General features: G+C 41.2%; 2 protein-coding genes across 7 annotated transcripts in view; one reads left to right on the forward strand and one right to left on the reverse strand.

Moving 5' to 3' along the window:
• PALMD (palmdelphin) overlaps positions 1-4835 on the forward strand; it is a 37879-nt gene extending 33044 nt beyond the window's left edge. The window contains exon 8 of the mRNA XM_065410096.1: positions 4792-4835. Within this exon, the coding sequence (XP_065266168.1) occupies positions 4792-4835 (44 nt within the window). The remainder of the gene's footprint in view (positions 1-4791) is intronic.
• Positions 4836-8554: 3719 nt separating this feature from the next.
• FRRS1 (ferric chelate reductase 1) overlaps positions 8555-17275 on the reverse strand; it is a 29106-nt gene continuing 20385 nt past the window's right edge. For all 6 annotated transcript variants that reach the window (XM_065409720.1, XM_065409722.1, XM_065409721.1 and 3 more), the window contains 6 exons: positions 16944-17030; positions 15911-16008; positions 15620-15678; positions 13410-13553; positions 10884-10945; positions 8555-10797 (listed from right to left, as the gene is read on the reverse strand). In XM_065409720.1, coding sequence (XP_065265792.1) covers positions 10705-10797; positions 10884-10945; positions 13410-13553; positions 15620-15678; positions 15911-16008; positions 16944-17030 — 543 coding nt within the window. In that variant the 3' untranslated portion in view covers positions 8555-10704. The remainder of the gene's footprint in view (positions 10798-10883; positions 10946-13409; positions 13554-15619; positions 15679-15910; positions 16009-16943; positions 17031-17275) is intronic.

Below are 17275 nucleotides of genomic sequence, written 5' to 3' on the forward strand. Positions count from 1 at the left end.
TTTTTCTAATCTGTTAACATATACAGTCTTGCACTCTTTCTTGATGTAAAATTTTATAAAAATGTTAAAAAGAAATCCTCAAATAGCAATAGTTGTCTATCAAAGTAAGCTAATATGTTTTATATTTATACTGTAATTTAGCTATCAGTGAAATATATCTAAAGACTAAGAGGAGCATGTTTCAATCAACTGGTAAAGGTTATATTACATTTAAAAGAAAAAGACATCATCATAATATAACTCAAATGTATTCAATTGTGTCCTGATCCTGCACCCCCCTCCCACCCTCCAAAATTCCCAGTAGTTTTGATTGCAGTAGACATGCAAGATTGGACCTTAGCTAACAAGCCACTGGTGATCTAGCAATAGTTAGAATATTAGGAAAGGAGTAGCAATTTAAATGTAAATATCTCCAAAGGACATGTATACTTCATTGTATCAAGCTAGCAATTTCAAGTAATATTGCCTGTGTATCTCTGTACTTGGAGAAGTTTCTGCATAGCTACTGTGAAAGGATGCATTCACTTAATTCATGTTGTCATGGTGCATTCATGCACCATGCAGTCAGAAATTTTAAAGTTTACTTTTCTTTCACTTTCAGAAGCTGAATTTCTTTTGGCAGATAGAAATACACTCACAGGCTGGTCCTGCCTCATTTTAACAGTAAACTAACAATTACTTCAGCGGGAATAAGGCAAGCCTTACATGTAGTAAAAACATAAGAGAATCTGCTCCATTCTTTTAAACCATTTTTATCTTTGCATAATTCTACTGATTTAAAAGTTGTATGAGAGAGAGGAGAAACAGGTCATTGGATGTAATCCTGGCCCCATAGACATCAATAGGAGTTTTGTCATTGACTTCAATAGGGACAGAATTTCACTCACTATGTGCAATACTATCTCTAACAATGTATTTTAAAGTTCCCAGTGGAACATGGAACAGGGCCACATCCCTCTCCTTCCCCCATCTTTTTGTCTCCACCCCTTGCCATATTAGATGGTGGAAAAAGCCAGGAAATGACTAATTTTTCCAAATAACCTTGTAGTCATACTGCTAGTTCTAAAAAGGAAACAAAAGCAGGAAAACCTCTTATATTCAAAGTAACAATGTATTACAAAGGGCTACTGCTTAGAGAAAGAAAAACTGTTTACAAATCAATAATTCTCTCAAATCCCACTACCAAATTCATCCTGGTAACACCACTGAAATCCGTGAAGTTACACCAGGAATGAATCTGGCACATTACCATTAATTGTTATCCCATTCCAAGCTCCTGTTTTGTGTTTTAGACCAGTAACTCTGGGTCAGATGCTTCATGTAGCATAGAGAGGAAAACAATCAACTAGGCACTAGAGGGTTGAGGAGCCAATGGTTACATGTGCACATGTGCTCTGCTAAAAATGAAGGGGAAGTGGATGGCAAATGAGACTAGGGCACAGATGTCTTATGGCAAAATTAATTTGAAAAGAATCTCCAGAGTAAATTGCTGTAGAGGTTAATGCTAGTCAGGGTCAGCTCAGAGGTACGTGAGCCATGTTCTCTGCCTATGTATATGGGGATCCATGGGTTTGAACCAGAGTTTCCTACACATCCCCATGCAGTACTAGAATTGCAGAACAAACTCCTCCCCTTTCCACATGGCAACCATACTTGCCTCCCCCTGAGAATGGTGGTGTACTCAGGACACCAAGATACAGTTACAGTCTACTGCTTCCATAGGGTCTAGCCCTAGGATTACAACTTCAATGAAAAAAAAATGTATTAGAACATTTCATTTTCTTCATTTAATTTCCAGCATGTGAATTAGGGTCTACAAATGTTGGCATGAGCCAAACACCACTCAGGGAGAGGCAAAGCTCATGGTGCCCGTGCTCCACCAATATTTAGGAACATGGGCCCAGCTCCACCAATGTTTGGGCTTACCGTGCTTTGGGGGGCCCCATGCTTCAGGGGTACTCAGGGTCCCGGGCAGCCTGGGGGATTAGCAGGGGGCCTGGCACTGGCAACGACGAGTGACCCAGCCCCAGCCTGCCCCGCCGGCTCCTGGTGTCACTCAGGGAAGGGGGGCGGAAACTGGAAAGAGGCAGGGCAGGGGCTTGGGGGAAGGGGTGGAGTGGGGACAGGGTGGGGCAGGGGCAGGTTGGGGCTGGGTTGCTCGCTGCAGCTGGTGTCAGGCCCCCCTGGACCCAGCATCCCCCTGAAGCAGTTGCCCCAGTACGTCCTATGGATGTGTCGGCTTTGGGTCTAGGGCAGCCTGGGGACTAAGCAGGAGGCCTGGCGCCAGCAGCAGCGAGCAACCCAGCCCCAGCCCACCCCTACTGCACCCCTTCCCCCGAGCACCCTCCCCTGAGCAATACTAGGAACCGGCGGGGCGGAGTGGGGCAGGCTGGGGCCGGGTCACTCGCTGTTGCCAGCACCGGGCCACCCTGGACCCCGCATCTTCCTGAAATGCAGGGCCCGGGGCAGTTGCCCCGGTCCATCCTAGGGATGGGATGGCTCTGCCCAGACCCCACGTCCCCCTGAAGCATGGGGCCCAGAGCGGTTGTCCCGGTCCGTCCTATGGATGGGACGGCTCTACTTGGAGCTCTTCTAGGCACCACTAAAAATTATACAAACCTGGCACCCGTGCACTTAGGGTCACACAAACTAGGAAGAATGGGATGAAACAAATAAAGGAAATATTTAGGCTGAATAGCAGGAAAATCTCCTACCAGAGACCTTTAATAGGGTGGTAGAACATTCTATCAGGAGAAGTGGTGAAAGTCTGGGCCTTTGGGCAGGGAGTTGGAGTGGATGAACTAATGTTTTCCTTACCTATTACTTTGTTGTGAAGGGAAAACACAACTGACATGCAACTAAATTCATGTGGAGACAAACAGTATGCAATAAAAACTCAATACAGAAGAAAAAAAATGTGTTCCACACTACTTCTGTAAAGCAAGGGGCAACGCACATCCAGGTGGTCAAATTACGTTTTTAAATCACGTGCTTAACTGATCATTCTTCCAAACCATGATAGGATTCATCATCCAAAATTCCTAGATCTAAAGGTGGTAGCTACAGAGCCTTCGGCCTTTGGCTTCCCCAAAGCCTAATCAGGACTGTGGTCTGCTGAGCAGGTTTTCCCCATAGATGTAGAGTGTAACCTATGATTAGCAATAACTTTCAAATTTCATATGCACACTTAGTGGCTCCCCAAGGACAACTTGCTGATCCTCATAAATCAGATAACAGATGACTAAATCCTTGAGCCCACTTATCTCGCAGTAGATAGAGCTAGGCAATGGGGGCGGGGGGGAGAACACATCTATGACTGTAGCTTTTTTAGACATACTATAGAAATTTTCTTTAAATAAAGTAGTAGTATATCATTGTTTTAGAAAGAACCTTAATATTTAATCACCTGCATTTCCATTGTAACTTTGAAATTAGCTACAGCGCTCCAGTCACAATTATAATTAGTCCCTTAGTACTTAGAGAAACCACATTACCGTGACAAATTGAACTTGGGGTAAGATTGTGACATTGCTGCCCCAGTCCTACTCCAGTGTGAACGGAATCAAATCTTCTACATATGTTAATCCAAAAGTAGTGTAGTGCAATCGCTTTATCATGAAAGTTGAACTTACAAATGTAGAATTATGTACAAAAAATAACTGCACTCAAAAACAAAACAATGTAAAACTTTAGAGCCTAGAAGTCCACTCAGTCCTATTTCTTGTTCAGCCAATCAGGTCCACATTGGAGTGTTGCGTCATCAGCATGGAAGCATGTCCTCTGGAATGGTGGCCGAAGCATGAAGGGGCATACGAATGTTTAGCATATCTGGCATGTAAATACCTTGCAATGCCGGCTACAAGAGTCCCACATGAACACCTGTTCTTATTTACAGTGTCACCAGAAAGTGAGAAGTGGGCAGCAGCATCTCCCATAAATGTAAACAAACTTGTAAACGTAAAATGTAAACGATTGGCTGAACAAGAAGTAGGACTGAGTGGACTTCTAGGCTCTAAAGTTTTGCATTGTTTTGTTTTTGAGTGCAGTTATGTAACAACAACAAAAATCTACATTTGTAAGTTTCACTTTCATGATAAAGAGGTTGCACTACAGTACTTGTATGAAGTAAATTTTAAAATATCTTTTGTTCATCATTTTACAGTACAAATATTTGTAATAAAAAATAATATAAAGTGAGCAGTGTATTCTGTGTTGTAATTGAACTCTATATTTCAAAATGTAGAAAAATATCTAAAATTGTAATAAATTTCAATTGGTATTCTATTGTTTAACAGTGCAATTAAAACTGCAATTAATCGCAATTTTTTTAATTGCGATTAATTTCTTGAGTTAATCGTGTGAGTTAACTGCGATTAATCAACAGCCCTATTTTAAACTAAACCACTAAGTGAAGGCTATAAACAAAGAGTTTAGTTTAATTACTCATGTTTTCTTTTAAACTTGTCACCTATCCAATCAAGAACCATACCAGCTGTTTGCTGTGCATTAAATTAAGCAAAAAAAAAATTAATAAGCTTTGAAATTTAGCCCACCTATCTTCTAAAAGTGTTAATGGATTCATTCTCTGTACTTCATCTATGCTATGAAATTACCAGCACTAATCCTGTCTACTAATTTCTTTCTATAATACTAAAATAATGCTTAGTCTGTTGGATCTAACCATTCGGGTAAGTGCATTCTTCCTTATTCTAAACAAGGAGATTTATATTCAGAAGCAGAAAGCGAATCATACTATTCACTAAGGTTTTCTGTTCTCTTTTCTATCCACAGCTCTGAGGATGAGAATGGCAAAGCTGGGGAAAAAGGTGATTTAACAGCTGGAATGACATGGAACTAAAATTTAGGCTTTGTTAATCAAAAGAGAATAAAGTTAAGACTTCCTTTCCGGCTGTTTTTTCTGGACTTCAATGTGTTTTGCTTATTCTAAAATGAAAATGTGAATTACATATTACACATATGAAGCCCTGTCCCTCTGCAGAGACCCAGTGACTTCACTAGGATTCCCCCCGACATAAGGGGCATCTGCATAGAAAAACAGTGCAATCAAATCCTGGAGTCCTTACACCTAAATAAAACTACTACTGATGTCAATAGGAAATTTGGCCACATAAGAACGATCAACTTTGGCCCTATACAAGCACACACACACACACACACACACACACACACACACACACACACACACAGAGTAAAGAATAACAGTTGCCATGAGTACAGCACGGATAAGCAATTAAACACCCCTTGAGGAAATTCCAGTATTCAATTTTCAAGGACACATGCAGTGTGAAAGTGAACCAACCTAACTGAAGATGCTGTTGCAATGTATTTCTAGTTTATTAAGTTAATGTAAAAAAACAGCTATTTAAAGTAGAAATATGATGGAATGTAAATATGCAGAGAGATTCCCATAGCATAAACGGATGTAGCACCACTGGACTCCGATGGATTGGTAGCAACTGCCAACAGCTGAGGACTTGGTTCAAAAATGTTTTGGTCAATAATTACAGTTCAGGCTGTAGCTCCTATCAGGAGGCTCTCTCAAGTCAGCTGCAACCCAGCAGGGATGTAAAAGCAAATCCAAATTCTCTCTCAGTAGGTAGTAACTGTCTGTCACCGTGCCGGCTGTGGGTGGGCGTTCCATAGCTGTACTCCTACACATAGTCAGTGAGCAGGCAATAGCTAGTGCTGAATCTGGTGATAGACTTAGGTGTAACTCACACAAAGCACCCTGTTGTGCTTGGCAAACCCAGGTCTGGTTATTTAGCTCCCCATCTAGTGAGCTGTCATCATACCTGACACAAACACCTTCTGAGAGATACACACGTGTGTTTAAAATGTAGGGCTGCAAAATCTCAAATGTTAGAACTTGGCCAAATGCAGGAAAATGAACAAATAAAACTGAATAAGGCAGAAGCTGTTGGGTGGTAGTTCTTTTCCACTTGCATTGTTTTCTCTCTCCTTCCATCTTTAGTAATCTCACAGTCTCGTATTGTTTTGCTTTTCCCTTTTGTCTGTTTTCTCCCCCTAATCTGACCACCCCGTTCTCCTTCTAGTACCACATTTGCTCTCAGGCATTTCCATCCTAAGAAGATTGAGTCCCTTCCTTTTTCTGTATATTAAGTACTGTAGTTTAAGTAGTTTTCCACAATGTAAGGAAAATGCTCCAGTATTAATGCCCAATTTAAATATATTTCAGAGCTGATCCAAAAATCGGTCAACATAAACATTGCTTGAATTCATGAGAAATGCGTGGTACAATGCCCTAATCACAGGCTGCCTGTGCTGCCACAGCTGGGGGAAATATGCTGCCCCTACACCCTCAATACCTGTGGCCAGACTATCATTAGCAAAACAATCACCAGCATTTTTCAGTGGTAGCATAGTTTTTAACAGTGACTTATCTCCTCATCTCAGCACACAAGAGCTCAGTGCATCACTAAACTGAAGGGCAGTGGGGGGGGGGGGCAGGGAGGAGGAGAAGAGAAGAGCATTAAAAGAAGACTGGGATTTTCCTTGCTACTAAACCACTAAATAAAGACTTTTGGAACTTAACCCTAGTGAAGTTGTACAAGTGAAAATATAAGCTCTGTAAACCAAATCGCAGTCAGTTCAATATTCAGTTTATTCACCCAATTATCTAATATTTTGATATTAATTATAATAAACTTCTTTAGGCTAATTTCTTTTTATTGACCCTCTTTTGTACATATCTCCCATACCTGCCCCACATTTACAGTTCTAAAAATTGGGGAGGGAGGAGAAAAAAACTCCCCCAACAACCTGACTTCATGTTATTTGAACAAGAGCGCCACGTAGTGTCACAAAAGCTGCAGTGAGCAGGAAAGAGAGGACAAAACAACTTTGTCCACTTATGTATCCCTGATAGCTTCAAATCCTAAGAGGAAGAGGAAATATGGAGTAATTTTAAATACATTTTCTCCAGCTGGTACTTGTTGACAAGAACAAACGAGGTAGCAACAATGCAGGAAGTCACAGTGATTGGGAGGAAGAAATCTTTTACTTAAAGTGCACTGTACAAGCTACCACTGCATATAATTTTAAATTAAAGTTCTGTTGAACAGTTTTCATAGTCAAGGGAATTGACAGTCTCCAGCACCTTTATAGCATCACTTGTGTGTATTTTCACCACTCATTTTTCCTCTAAAGTAGATCAGGGTGAAACACTGCTTCAGCAATAGGAGTTTTGCATTAAGGAGCAAACTTTGGCCCTATTGACTTTATTGGGAACAAAATTTGGCCCAGGAGTGAGTTTACACTGCACCTCAGAATCCTTCGTTTCCTCTTTGGGAATATTGGAGGGTGACAGAACTTCAGCATAACAGATTACAGAAGAAATGACTTCTAACCAAAGCCCTGATCCTTAAACCCTAACTCAGAGGAGCAGTTCTGTTAACATCAATCACACAATGTAAGTGGAGCCAGAATATGGCTTTAAAGCAGAAATGCATTACCAGAATGAAACTATTCATGTGATTAATTACATCTTGTGTCACAAAGAGTTGGAAGTAAGGGGTCCTGCTCACCTTCTCATTGGAGTAGTCCCACTGAAATCAATCGGATTTCACACAGGAGTAAGGAAGCAGGATTTGATGCTGGTAGTAAAGTAATATAGTACATTAAACATGAAATGACTTGCATGGAGGAAGTCAAAAATCGGTATGCCTAATTCTATGCTCCCTTACACAGGCAAAATTCCTCTGGATTTCAGCTGGGAGTTTTGATTGTGTCATGATCAAATCAGTCCCACAGAATTAGTTATCATTTTGACTGAATGTATTTTAATAGCAAGATATAGCCTTAGAAAGATACAGCCCAACAATAATTCACCCGCCTTTATTTAAAGCTAGATTACCAAACGATTGGAAAGGAATACTAGTAGCTCTCAATGGCTCTGGAAATAAACCTGCTGCCAGTGCCATCTGTTCTGCTGCTGCCATGGGATGGCCCATCAGTCATTAAACAGAGTTATAAAAGAGGAAAGGGGGGCAAGCTCCAGAAAACATACCTGAGCAGTGTTTTGTACTCCTATTTGTGCTGAGCCTGGTCCAACACCCATTGTCATTCATTCAAAAACTACTATCTTCACTGGGTGTTGGTCAGGCCCGTTGTGCAGAGACTTTAAATAAGGAGCACCAAGTGATAAATGTTAGCTGAATGATCCAGTGATTTTTCCCCCCCTCCTTTTGAGATGAGCAGGTTAGTCTCACTATCATCATCTGGGAAGGTGACATGAGCAGCAATCCCTGGAAACCCTTTTGGGGAAGGCCAGTAGTGCAAGAGATTAATAAAAAAAGAAACAGACCTTTAAGGTTTAAAAGTTGAATAGGTTTTCTTTTGTAGGAAGGAATCTTACACAATATTTTTAATTTAGAAAATAAATTCATAACTGTACAAAAGTGATGTCCGAGAGAGAAAAGCAGCAGCAGATCAAAGGGGAATTTTCTAAATAAAGCTATTCTCTTGCTTTTATTTTGAAGTGTCTTTATCCCATTAAAAAAAAGACAAGAGAAACTTTAATTTCAAAGTACTTATATTAATGTTTTGGTTTTTTTAAAATCAAGACGGTGTTCACATTTCCATGACAGAATGGACAATGTTTGAGGTATCAGAGTACACAGCACATACAGCTATCAGTGTAAAAACCATGCAAAAGAACTCAACACTGATAATTAAACAAGAATAAAAACCTAGTGAAATATCTGGTTTGACAGCTCTCTCTTCTGTAAAGAAATACATTTGTACGCAGAGTCCCTAGTGACTTTAGATCTGCTCTGCTCATATGAAATCCCCATATTCCATTGCAATCAATTCCCATACTCATATCCCAGTATAGTTCCTGCCATTTCTTTCCTTCTGTATCCACACCTAGGGTTTTTGGTAAGTATTTCCTCTTTTTGCTTGGTGGGTTTTTGTTTTTTGTTAGCCCCACTCCCTCCTTTCTGCTGGTGGTGGTTCTTCTCTCGCATTCCTACAGCCACTTGAAGGCTATCATTGCTGCCCGTGAGGTTACCAATCAACAGCTGGGGGCTGAAACACATGTTAAGATAGCTCTGGAGGAGCCAAGAAGAAAATAAGCTTGAACCAACAGCCTGAGCCCTACACTGAGCTGCTCCTTTAACCAACTACATTAGTGGGTACCAAATGGAAGGAGTACAGATGGGTTATACAGGAGACAATCGGTAGCCACCACTTAATCCCCATCTGTGACAAATTCCACAGCTACATCATGCTTGCTAAGAGAGTGGTGGGTGGATAGGTCTGGTTTTATATACCTTTCTTCATCCCAAATCTCACCCCTCACAGCTAGTCAGGTATTCCCTGGTTGGCAAAATATTCTGTTATTATACCTAGATCTTTAGGCTTTGAAACATCAGAACTAGAATAAAGCATGAAAGGAAGCTGTTCAGGGTTCACAGGGGGTATTATTGCAGTTATACACTAGTAAAACACTGCTTATAGAATGCTTTGACTATATACTTGGCAGAGCTACTGCCACCCCTAGACAAACCCACAAAACAAAAACCAAACAATTTAAAACAAGAAGTGGAGAGGGTTGCTTTTATCTAGCCGATGTTGCTTATGGGAATCCCTTACTGCTTAAAGTGCGGAGAGGCACCCCCCCACGCACAAGTATTCCCGTGCACATGAAGCAAAAGGTCATTTTCCTGTTGGATGGACATGTTAATTCAAAAAGAGCTGTGGGAAAGCAGCTTTTATCAGGTTAACCAAGAGGTCAAGAAAACTCCTCCTTTCTAACAGTACCATGTTTAATCACAAAGTGATGGAACAGATATTTTGACTTAAGTGGCCAGAAGACACTATGACTATATAGACACATTGCGGAATAGTTTCGCTAAAAGTTTCTCATAATGAGTTTGCAGTGTGTCTTCTCTTTATAGTCTAAAGATTAAAAAAAAAATTATGATTGATGCAAGTAATGACAAAGTTACAGGACTGAAGCTCAGCCCAGTTTGTGTGTTATATGGAACTGCTCCTAGAGCAGAAAGTGTAGGTTTTGCATTTAACTGCAGAGAAATATGCCAATGTAGTCTTTGATGCATCAACTAGTGTTTGTGACAATCATTCTGAGCACAGATTTTTGGAGTGCACAATACCAACATCACATACTTTAAATAAGAGCCATTTAGGCAATACATTATTCATTAAGCAACATGGTAAACTGAACTATATGACAAGCAGATTTAGGACTGGTCTATTCAGTATTCCAAATAATATACGTGTAGGTACAGAGAATGACGACAAAAGTTCAAAACAGTGATTTCCACCCATACCAACCAGTAGTTATAATCATACCCTCTCAGCCTACACAAAACAAACAAAAAGTTAAGTTACTGGGTTAAAAGAGTTACTGCAGTCCTTACTCAGGAAAAGACTCCCAAAAATATAAATATATATATATCAAAAGTAGTTTGGGCCGGACTGCAGGATCAGTCTTTAGAATCTAAACATACATTCTCTCTGTTGATGATCATGATAGCACAGACAGATGAATTATCATCACACACAATTATTCTTCAAGTATAACTTCAGGAAGGTATTGAGGCAACACTGGTATCTGTAAGAATTCCTTGAGTGGTGCTTCACTCTTGATTTCACTGCAAATGCTCAACATCTAATGTCCTTGCCAGAAATTCATAGTTTTCATAGTTGGTGGATTGCTGCCAGGAAGGTAATAAGGAATGCTATATTTCCACAGATGTAGATGGTTAACACAATCTCTTTAAATGTATGACCCTGTAAGAGAAAAATACACATTTCACAATTACAGTGTTGGAAAGTATTTCACGGTATGTGCTTTTCTTTACAAGGTAGCAACTTGCCTCTGCCTCTGCCGATGTAAGCGACTGCAGAATTTGTATTCTATCCTCATCAATCACTTCAACTGTAAAACCAAAAACAAACATATGGTTAGCCTTGTACTTGATAAGAAGAGATGCAATGTTTCACACATACTTCTTTCTGGCTAATGGTTGATTAATTCAATGGATGGCATGGTATTAAGCCTGATCAACAGGCGTCTCTACAGCCAGTTCAGAAACACCACTGAAAAAGCCTCATGCAGTGCATCCTCTCATGGCCTACACTTCAGTGTTCACAGTTAAGTAGAAATAAGGATAGAAGGTTAATGAAAATTTGGAAGAGCTTGCCAGAAGCATAAAAGGACACTCGGTGTTTTGTCTTTTCAATGCTAAAGAGCAGTGGTTCTCAACCAGGGGTACGCAGGAGATCTTCTAGGCCAGTGGTTCTCAAACTAGGGCTACCGCTTGTTCAGGGAAAGCCCCTGGCGGGACAGGCCGGTTTGTTTACCTGCCGCATCTGCAGGTTCGGCTGATCGCAGCTCCCAATGGCCGCGGTTCGCTGCTCCGGGCCAATGGGAGCTGCAGGAAGCAGCGCGGGCCAAGGGACATACTGGCCGCCGCTTCCCGCAGCCCCCCATTGGCCTGGAGCGGCGAACCGCGGCCACTGGGAGCTGCGATCAGCCGAACCTGCAGATGCGGCAGGTAAACAAACCGGCCTGTCCCGCCAGGGGCTTTCCCTGAACAAGCGGTAGCCCTAGTTTGAGAAGCACTGTTCTAGGCAATACATCAACTCATCTAGACACTTGCCTAGGTTTTACAAGAGGCTATATAAAAAGCACCACGAAATCAGCATAAACAAACACTTCATACAGACTATGACTTCTTTATACTGCTCTATGTACTATATGCTGAAATGTAAGTACAATATTTATATTCCAATTGATTTATTTTATAATTATATGGTAAAAATGAGAAAGTACACAATTTTCAGTAATAGTGTGTTGTGACACTTGTATTTTTAGGTCTGATTTTGTAAGCAAGTAGTTAAGTGAGGTGAAACTTGGGGTATGCAAGACAAACAGACTCCTGAAAGGGGTACAGTCCTCTGGAAAGGTTGAGAGCCACTGCTAAAAAGGACAATTCTATTAGGATTTCTACATCGTCTCCTGGATTTCTCATGGTCAGCTGGAATTTAACTCCTCTTTCCTCCAAAAATCCTCTGTCCCCCCCCCACACACCTCATTTTGAGGCATTTGATGCTGCTATCCTCTGGTTACTCAAGTCAGTAACCAGAGAGTCACCCAATTCTTCTCCCCTCATGTATAGACAGCATCTAACTCCTCCCACTTCTCCACATAATAGAATGAAGAGAAGAGACCAATTTAGCTATTTTATTAGTAAATATCACCCTTCCTGTCTACTGTAACCAGGGGTGAAAGTAGGCCGGTACCGTGTATCGGTAAGAAGCTGGTACCGGCAGGGCTGCTGACTGGGGGCAGGGGGGCAAAAGGGGCAGCTGCCCCAGGGTCAGCGATTTAAAAAGGGCCTGGGGTTCCCAGCCACCACCACCACGGCAGCAGCTGGAGCTCCAGGCCCTTTTAAATTGCTGCTGGAGCCCCGGGCAGCACAGGCCAGGCAGCACAGATGGGCTGGCTGGGGGCGGATGACCCCTCCAGCCCTGCCCATTCTACCCGAGGCCCTGCCCCTTCCAGGTAAGAGTTTAATATTATTTTCACCCCGACTGTAACAACCGTTCTCCATCCTTCTTGACAACTATGCAGTGGTTTATTTACTTGTGTGTGTAATCTTGACTCCTGGTGAGATACTGACCAAAGTGAAGATAAGAACTTGGGATGAAATCCTGGGCCTTACTGAAATTAACTTCAAAACTCTCAGACTTCAATGGGGCCAGAGGCCCTGTAGTTAGCAGCTAATGAGTTACCCATTTTTGCTCAAATAGTGTTTGTGCTTAAGGTCCCCTGCTGTTGACCAGTCTGTTCATAGGTAGGCAGCCACAGCTAGTTACAGTAATGGTTTATCAGAGAGGATCTCAAGCGACAGTACCTGCTTTCCCACCTAGTTTCAAAGGACTGAGTTCACTCCCACACTATGCTTGACTTTCCCCATACTATCACAAAGGCTGTGTTGAGCTAGCAACACAAACAGAAGATTTTTGGTGTACATTTTAGAGATTCGCGTGACCCTCTGGCACTAAGTTTTGGGATTTCATGGCACACAGGCCAATTCAAAAATGTACCAGCACTTATAGCCAGGAGAGTCTAACCAAAAAAAGTGTCAAAACAATTCACTTATTGTTTTCAAGAGTGGTCACCAAATTTACATACAAGTAGTCATCCATGCATCTATTTCACATATCCAAAATCACCTAAATGAGCCGATATTTGCAAGCACAAAATTAGAGGCTGGTTTAAGCCTCTTAACTGAGTGAACTAAATTATCCAAGTTTTTGCATTTCACCTGGGAAGTCCTATTTTGCACTACCTGGCAAGCAAGGCAGTGACACTAGCCGTATTGTTTGGTTTGTACCTTTGCGAATGAGACAGTAGCTATGTATCTCCAGGAGAATATCAATACCGACATGCCAAGCTACAAATCCAATCATTGTGTAAGTGTCCCATGGGTCTGGAAGGTTGAGTGCTGGTAGGTCCATTCCCAGGAACATAGTTACGACTGTTGTTAAAACAAAGACATAGTTTAAAGACGTGAAAAGAAACATTGAGAAGTATTTGTGACCGTGTACCCCATAAGGCTTCATGGGGAGGGGGTGCTTATAAATGTATGTATGACGTAACTGGAATATGTTTTGTGCTGCCTGTGCCATGTAACATATCTCCGTAAAGGTTATGGTCTACTGTATCTATTCATCCTATTTGTACATATATATCATTTTCTACTTGAGGTTAAGAATATGGGCTGTATGCTTGCTTGGTTTCTAAGTAAGCTCTGTGAGGCATTTGGTCAGCTTCTTTAGGAAGGAATTCGCCAGGTTAAGTACCTGATCAGGAAACACTTGGGGAACAATGCATCTTGGAATGCTCCAATCCACATAAGAAGTCTTCCTGGAGACATGCAAGATACCATGTGGACAATGGCTTCAGCCTGTAAAGACTGAGTCATGCAGGGACATGTGACTTGCCCAGGTGACCCCAGAACTCCATCTTGGAGCTGGACTTTGCATAGGACGGGGGGGGGGGTCTCCACCCACAAGAGAGAGTCTATTTAAACCCGTGGGAGACCCCTCCATTTTGTCTTCAGCTGGCTAAAGAAGGAGCCTCTCCACCCCTCCCAGGATACTTGAAGGAGACTGAAACAAAGGACAGTAACTACAGGGGGTGTGAGTGATTGCTGGACCCAGGCTAAAAGGAGATTAGCCTGTAAAAGGGAGTGCTCTGGAACTGGTGAGGAAGTTATCTGTATTTAGTTTGATTAGACATAGATTTGCGCATTTTATTTTATTTTGCTTGGTGACTTACTTTGTTCTGTCTGTTACTACTTGGAACCACTTAAATCCTACTGTCTGTATTTAATAAAATCACTTTTTATTTAGTAATTTACTCAGAGTATGTATTAATACCTGAGGGAGCAAACAACTGTGCATATCTCTCTATCAGTGTTATAGAGAGCGAACAATTTATGAGTTTGCCCTGAATAAGCTTTATGCAGGGTAAAACGGATTTATCTGGGTTTAGACCCCATTGGGAGTTGGGCATCTGAGTGCTAAAGACAAGCAGACTTCTGTGATCTGCTTTCAGGTAAACTTGCAGCTTTGGGGCAAGTGATTCAGACCCTGGGTCTGTGCTGGAGCTAGACAGGAGTGTCTGACTCAGCAAGACAGGGTGCTGGAGTCCCGAGCTGGCAGGGAAAACAGGAGCAGAGGTAGTCTTTGCACATTAGGTGGCAGCTCCCAAGGGGGTTTCTGTGATCCAACCCGTCACAGTATTGTCCTTAAGACAAAGTAACACAAGCTTATGGCTTAGTGGGTGAATGGTTATCAAGAGTTAAATATACTTCTGGAGGCTTAAGAGTGAAAATCCACATCCAACTATCTCTAACTGTATGGCTCAGGATAACCATGATCCTTGTTATACATTGATCCTATGAAATAACCTCAGAGTCCAGAGCTACTTTACTATATAGATTGTAAACATGCTAATCTAAAAAGAGGTTTAAAAGGACAATGATGTGATACACAGCCACAATGGTAACAAATTCCTCCAAATAAATGGAGGACCGCAACTGATTTGAAAACTCTGGTGATTATATATAATTTAAAAAACAGAACAAAACAAATGGTTCCCCCCAAAACTACAAGATGAGGAGAGAGAGAGGTGCCTCATGCAGGAGATGGGCCACCAGAGTCCCTGAAGACAAGAAAGTCACATAAGGGGTCCCAGTACTCCATATCGATAGGTGGAGACTTAGGGAAAGAGGAGGAGCTTTGAATATACAAGCAAGCTTGTAAAAATTTGTCTGGTTGTTGCTTACCCTTGCTATTGTACAGGGTTAAGTCTGGTTTGTATAGCCCATACAGACAAAACCCTTATTCTAAGACCACTTTGGTGATTAACAAGATTGAAGTAGTCATCTACATTAAGATCCATGTTTGAGTAACTAGTGTTCAACCACCACTCCATTTCTGCAATACCAATGTATCTCAAGATGCCTAAGCAAGTTACAAATGGGCTATAAACAAGGAGGTACACTAGATATGCCTAGACAGGATTACAATTACTCACCAGCTAGTATTCTAGCTGTTGTGCCAGTACTCCAATGAACCCAGTTAAATACTTGCCTTCTACAAGAAGAAAAAATAATCAGTGTTATATCAAGTAATTTAGTTGCCAACATGGAATCTTCCAAAGGTTGGGGGGGAAAAAAGAAGATCCTTAAACATGCCATGTTATCTTGAAAAAAATATAAAGTTTGTATCTGTATGAAACATGTTTAAAACTTGTTTTGTATACTATCAGTGTAATCTCCTGGAGAAGTACATTATAACATTTTAAGGAGTGTAAATATCCGTGTACCTTGGTGCATGAGGAGGTGGTCTGAAACCTGCCATCAGAGGTTGAAAGATTGCCAGAGCCATCACGGTACAGCCAAGGTATGGGTGAAAACCTGCCCACTGAACAAAGGATTTCTTTTTATTAATACTGTGACGTTCATACTAAACAATGGAAGCAACATTCAGACCAAAGAACAGGTCAGGAACAACTGTACACAATTGCAAAGCCTTATTTTAATACCGTTTCTTTCAGGTGCATTCCAAGCCCCTATCCTCAGCTACTAGTGTTCCCATCTCACATACCTTTTGGTCTAAGTCTTGGCTATGAATAGAAGCACTTTTTCTCCTGGTGTATGTTTTTAAATTAATTTAAAACTGAATTGGTATTTATAGTGTAAAAGGCAGCTTGAGAAAAAACAGAACTAGTGGAACATGGGGACAAAACTAAGAGCAAAGGACAAACAGGAAAAGGAAGATTCAGACAGTGTTGGGATGAACTTGCTGTCAACTACCATCATCACACATAGAACAGTTTTCTTAAGAGAAGTGCTTTGCATTCCATCATTTAAAATTAGGCTAGATAAAGCACTAGAAAATTATACCACACAGAAGAATCCTGTATTAGCTGGATGAGGGGAGGGGGAAGAAGCAGCAGATTGATTCAGGACCTAGATCTTTTTCATCTCTAGTTTCTGTGGTGAAACTAGAAAAAAAAAAAAAAAGTGGGCTCAAAGTGGGTAGAATAATTCCAAACAAGGTCTTTCACACACAGGGGGAAGCCAGAAAAGGTGACTCAAGTGCAATTTTTCAACTGAAAGAAGCAGTAAGTAGGAAAACAAGGTAAATGCCTGATTTGTACTTCTTTGTCTTCAGATCACCACTCAAGCACAGCAATGAGGTAACCGCTTTCATGGTAATTTCTTTGGAATTAAATAACTACTTATGTCATGGACATTAAAAAAAACCAAATCTACTGTTCATACTTCAAATGACATTTATCCGGGAAACAATACAGACTTCAAATCTCAGAGGCAGCCCAAAAAGGTTTTACTCACTTCACTCCAGCCTCCTCTGTATATAAAAGGAAGAACAAAAGCGATGCTCGTAAGAAGCACTGTGGTCAACATCAGCATACGATGTACCTATGAACATTTAAATAGGTTTAAAAAGAAGGAGTGGCAGTGTATTTAGAGGAAACTGTTAGAGTTTGCATTACATTGGCAGGCAAGCAGAGATTACTAGTAAAGACAAAGTCCACTGTAAATAGGAGACAATACCTAACTGAACTCATTGTACTTCACAAGTCCAAATGAAAGTTATGACCTGTCGTGGCACCCCAGGTCAAGAAATAAAAGAAGATGTAGTTTAAGGAGCATGACAGTCTCTT

This window comes from Emys orbicularis, chromosome 8 (assembly GCF_028017835.1).
Source record: "Emys orbicularis isolate rEmyOrb1 chromosome 8, rEmyOrb1.hap1, whole genome shotgun sequence".
In the NCBI taxonomy this organism is placed as follows: domain Eukaryota; kingdom Metazoa; phylum Chordata; order Testudines; family Emydidae; genus Emys; species Emys orbicularis.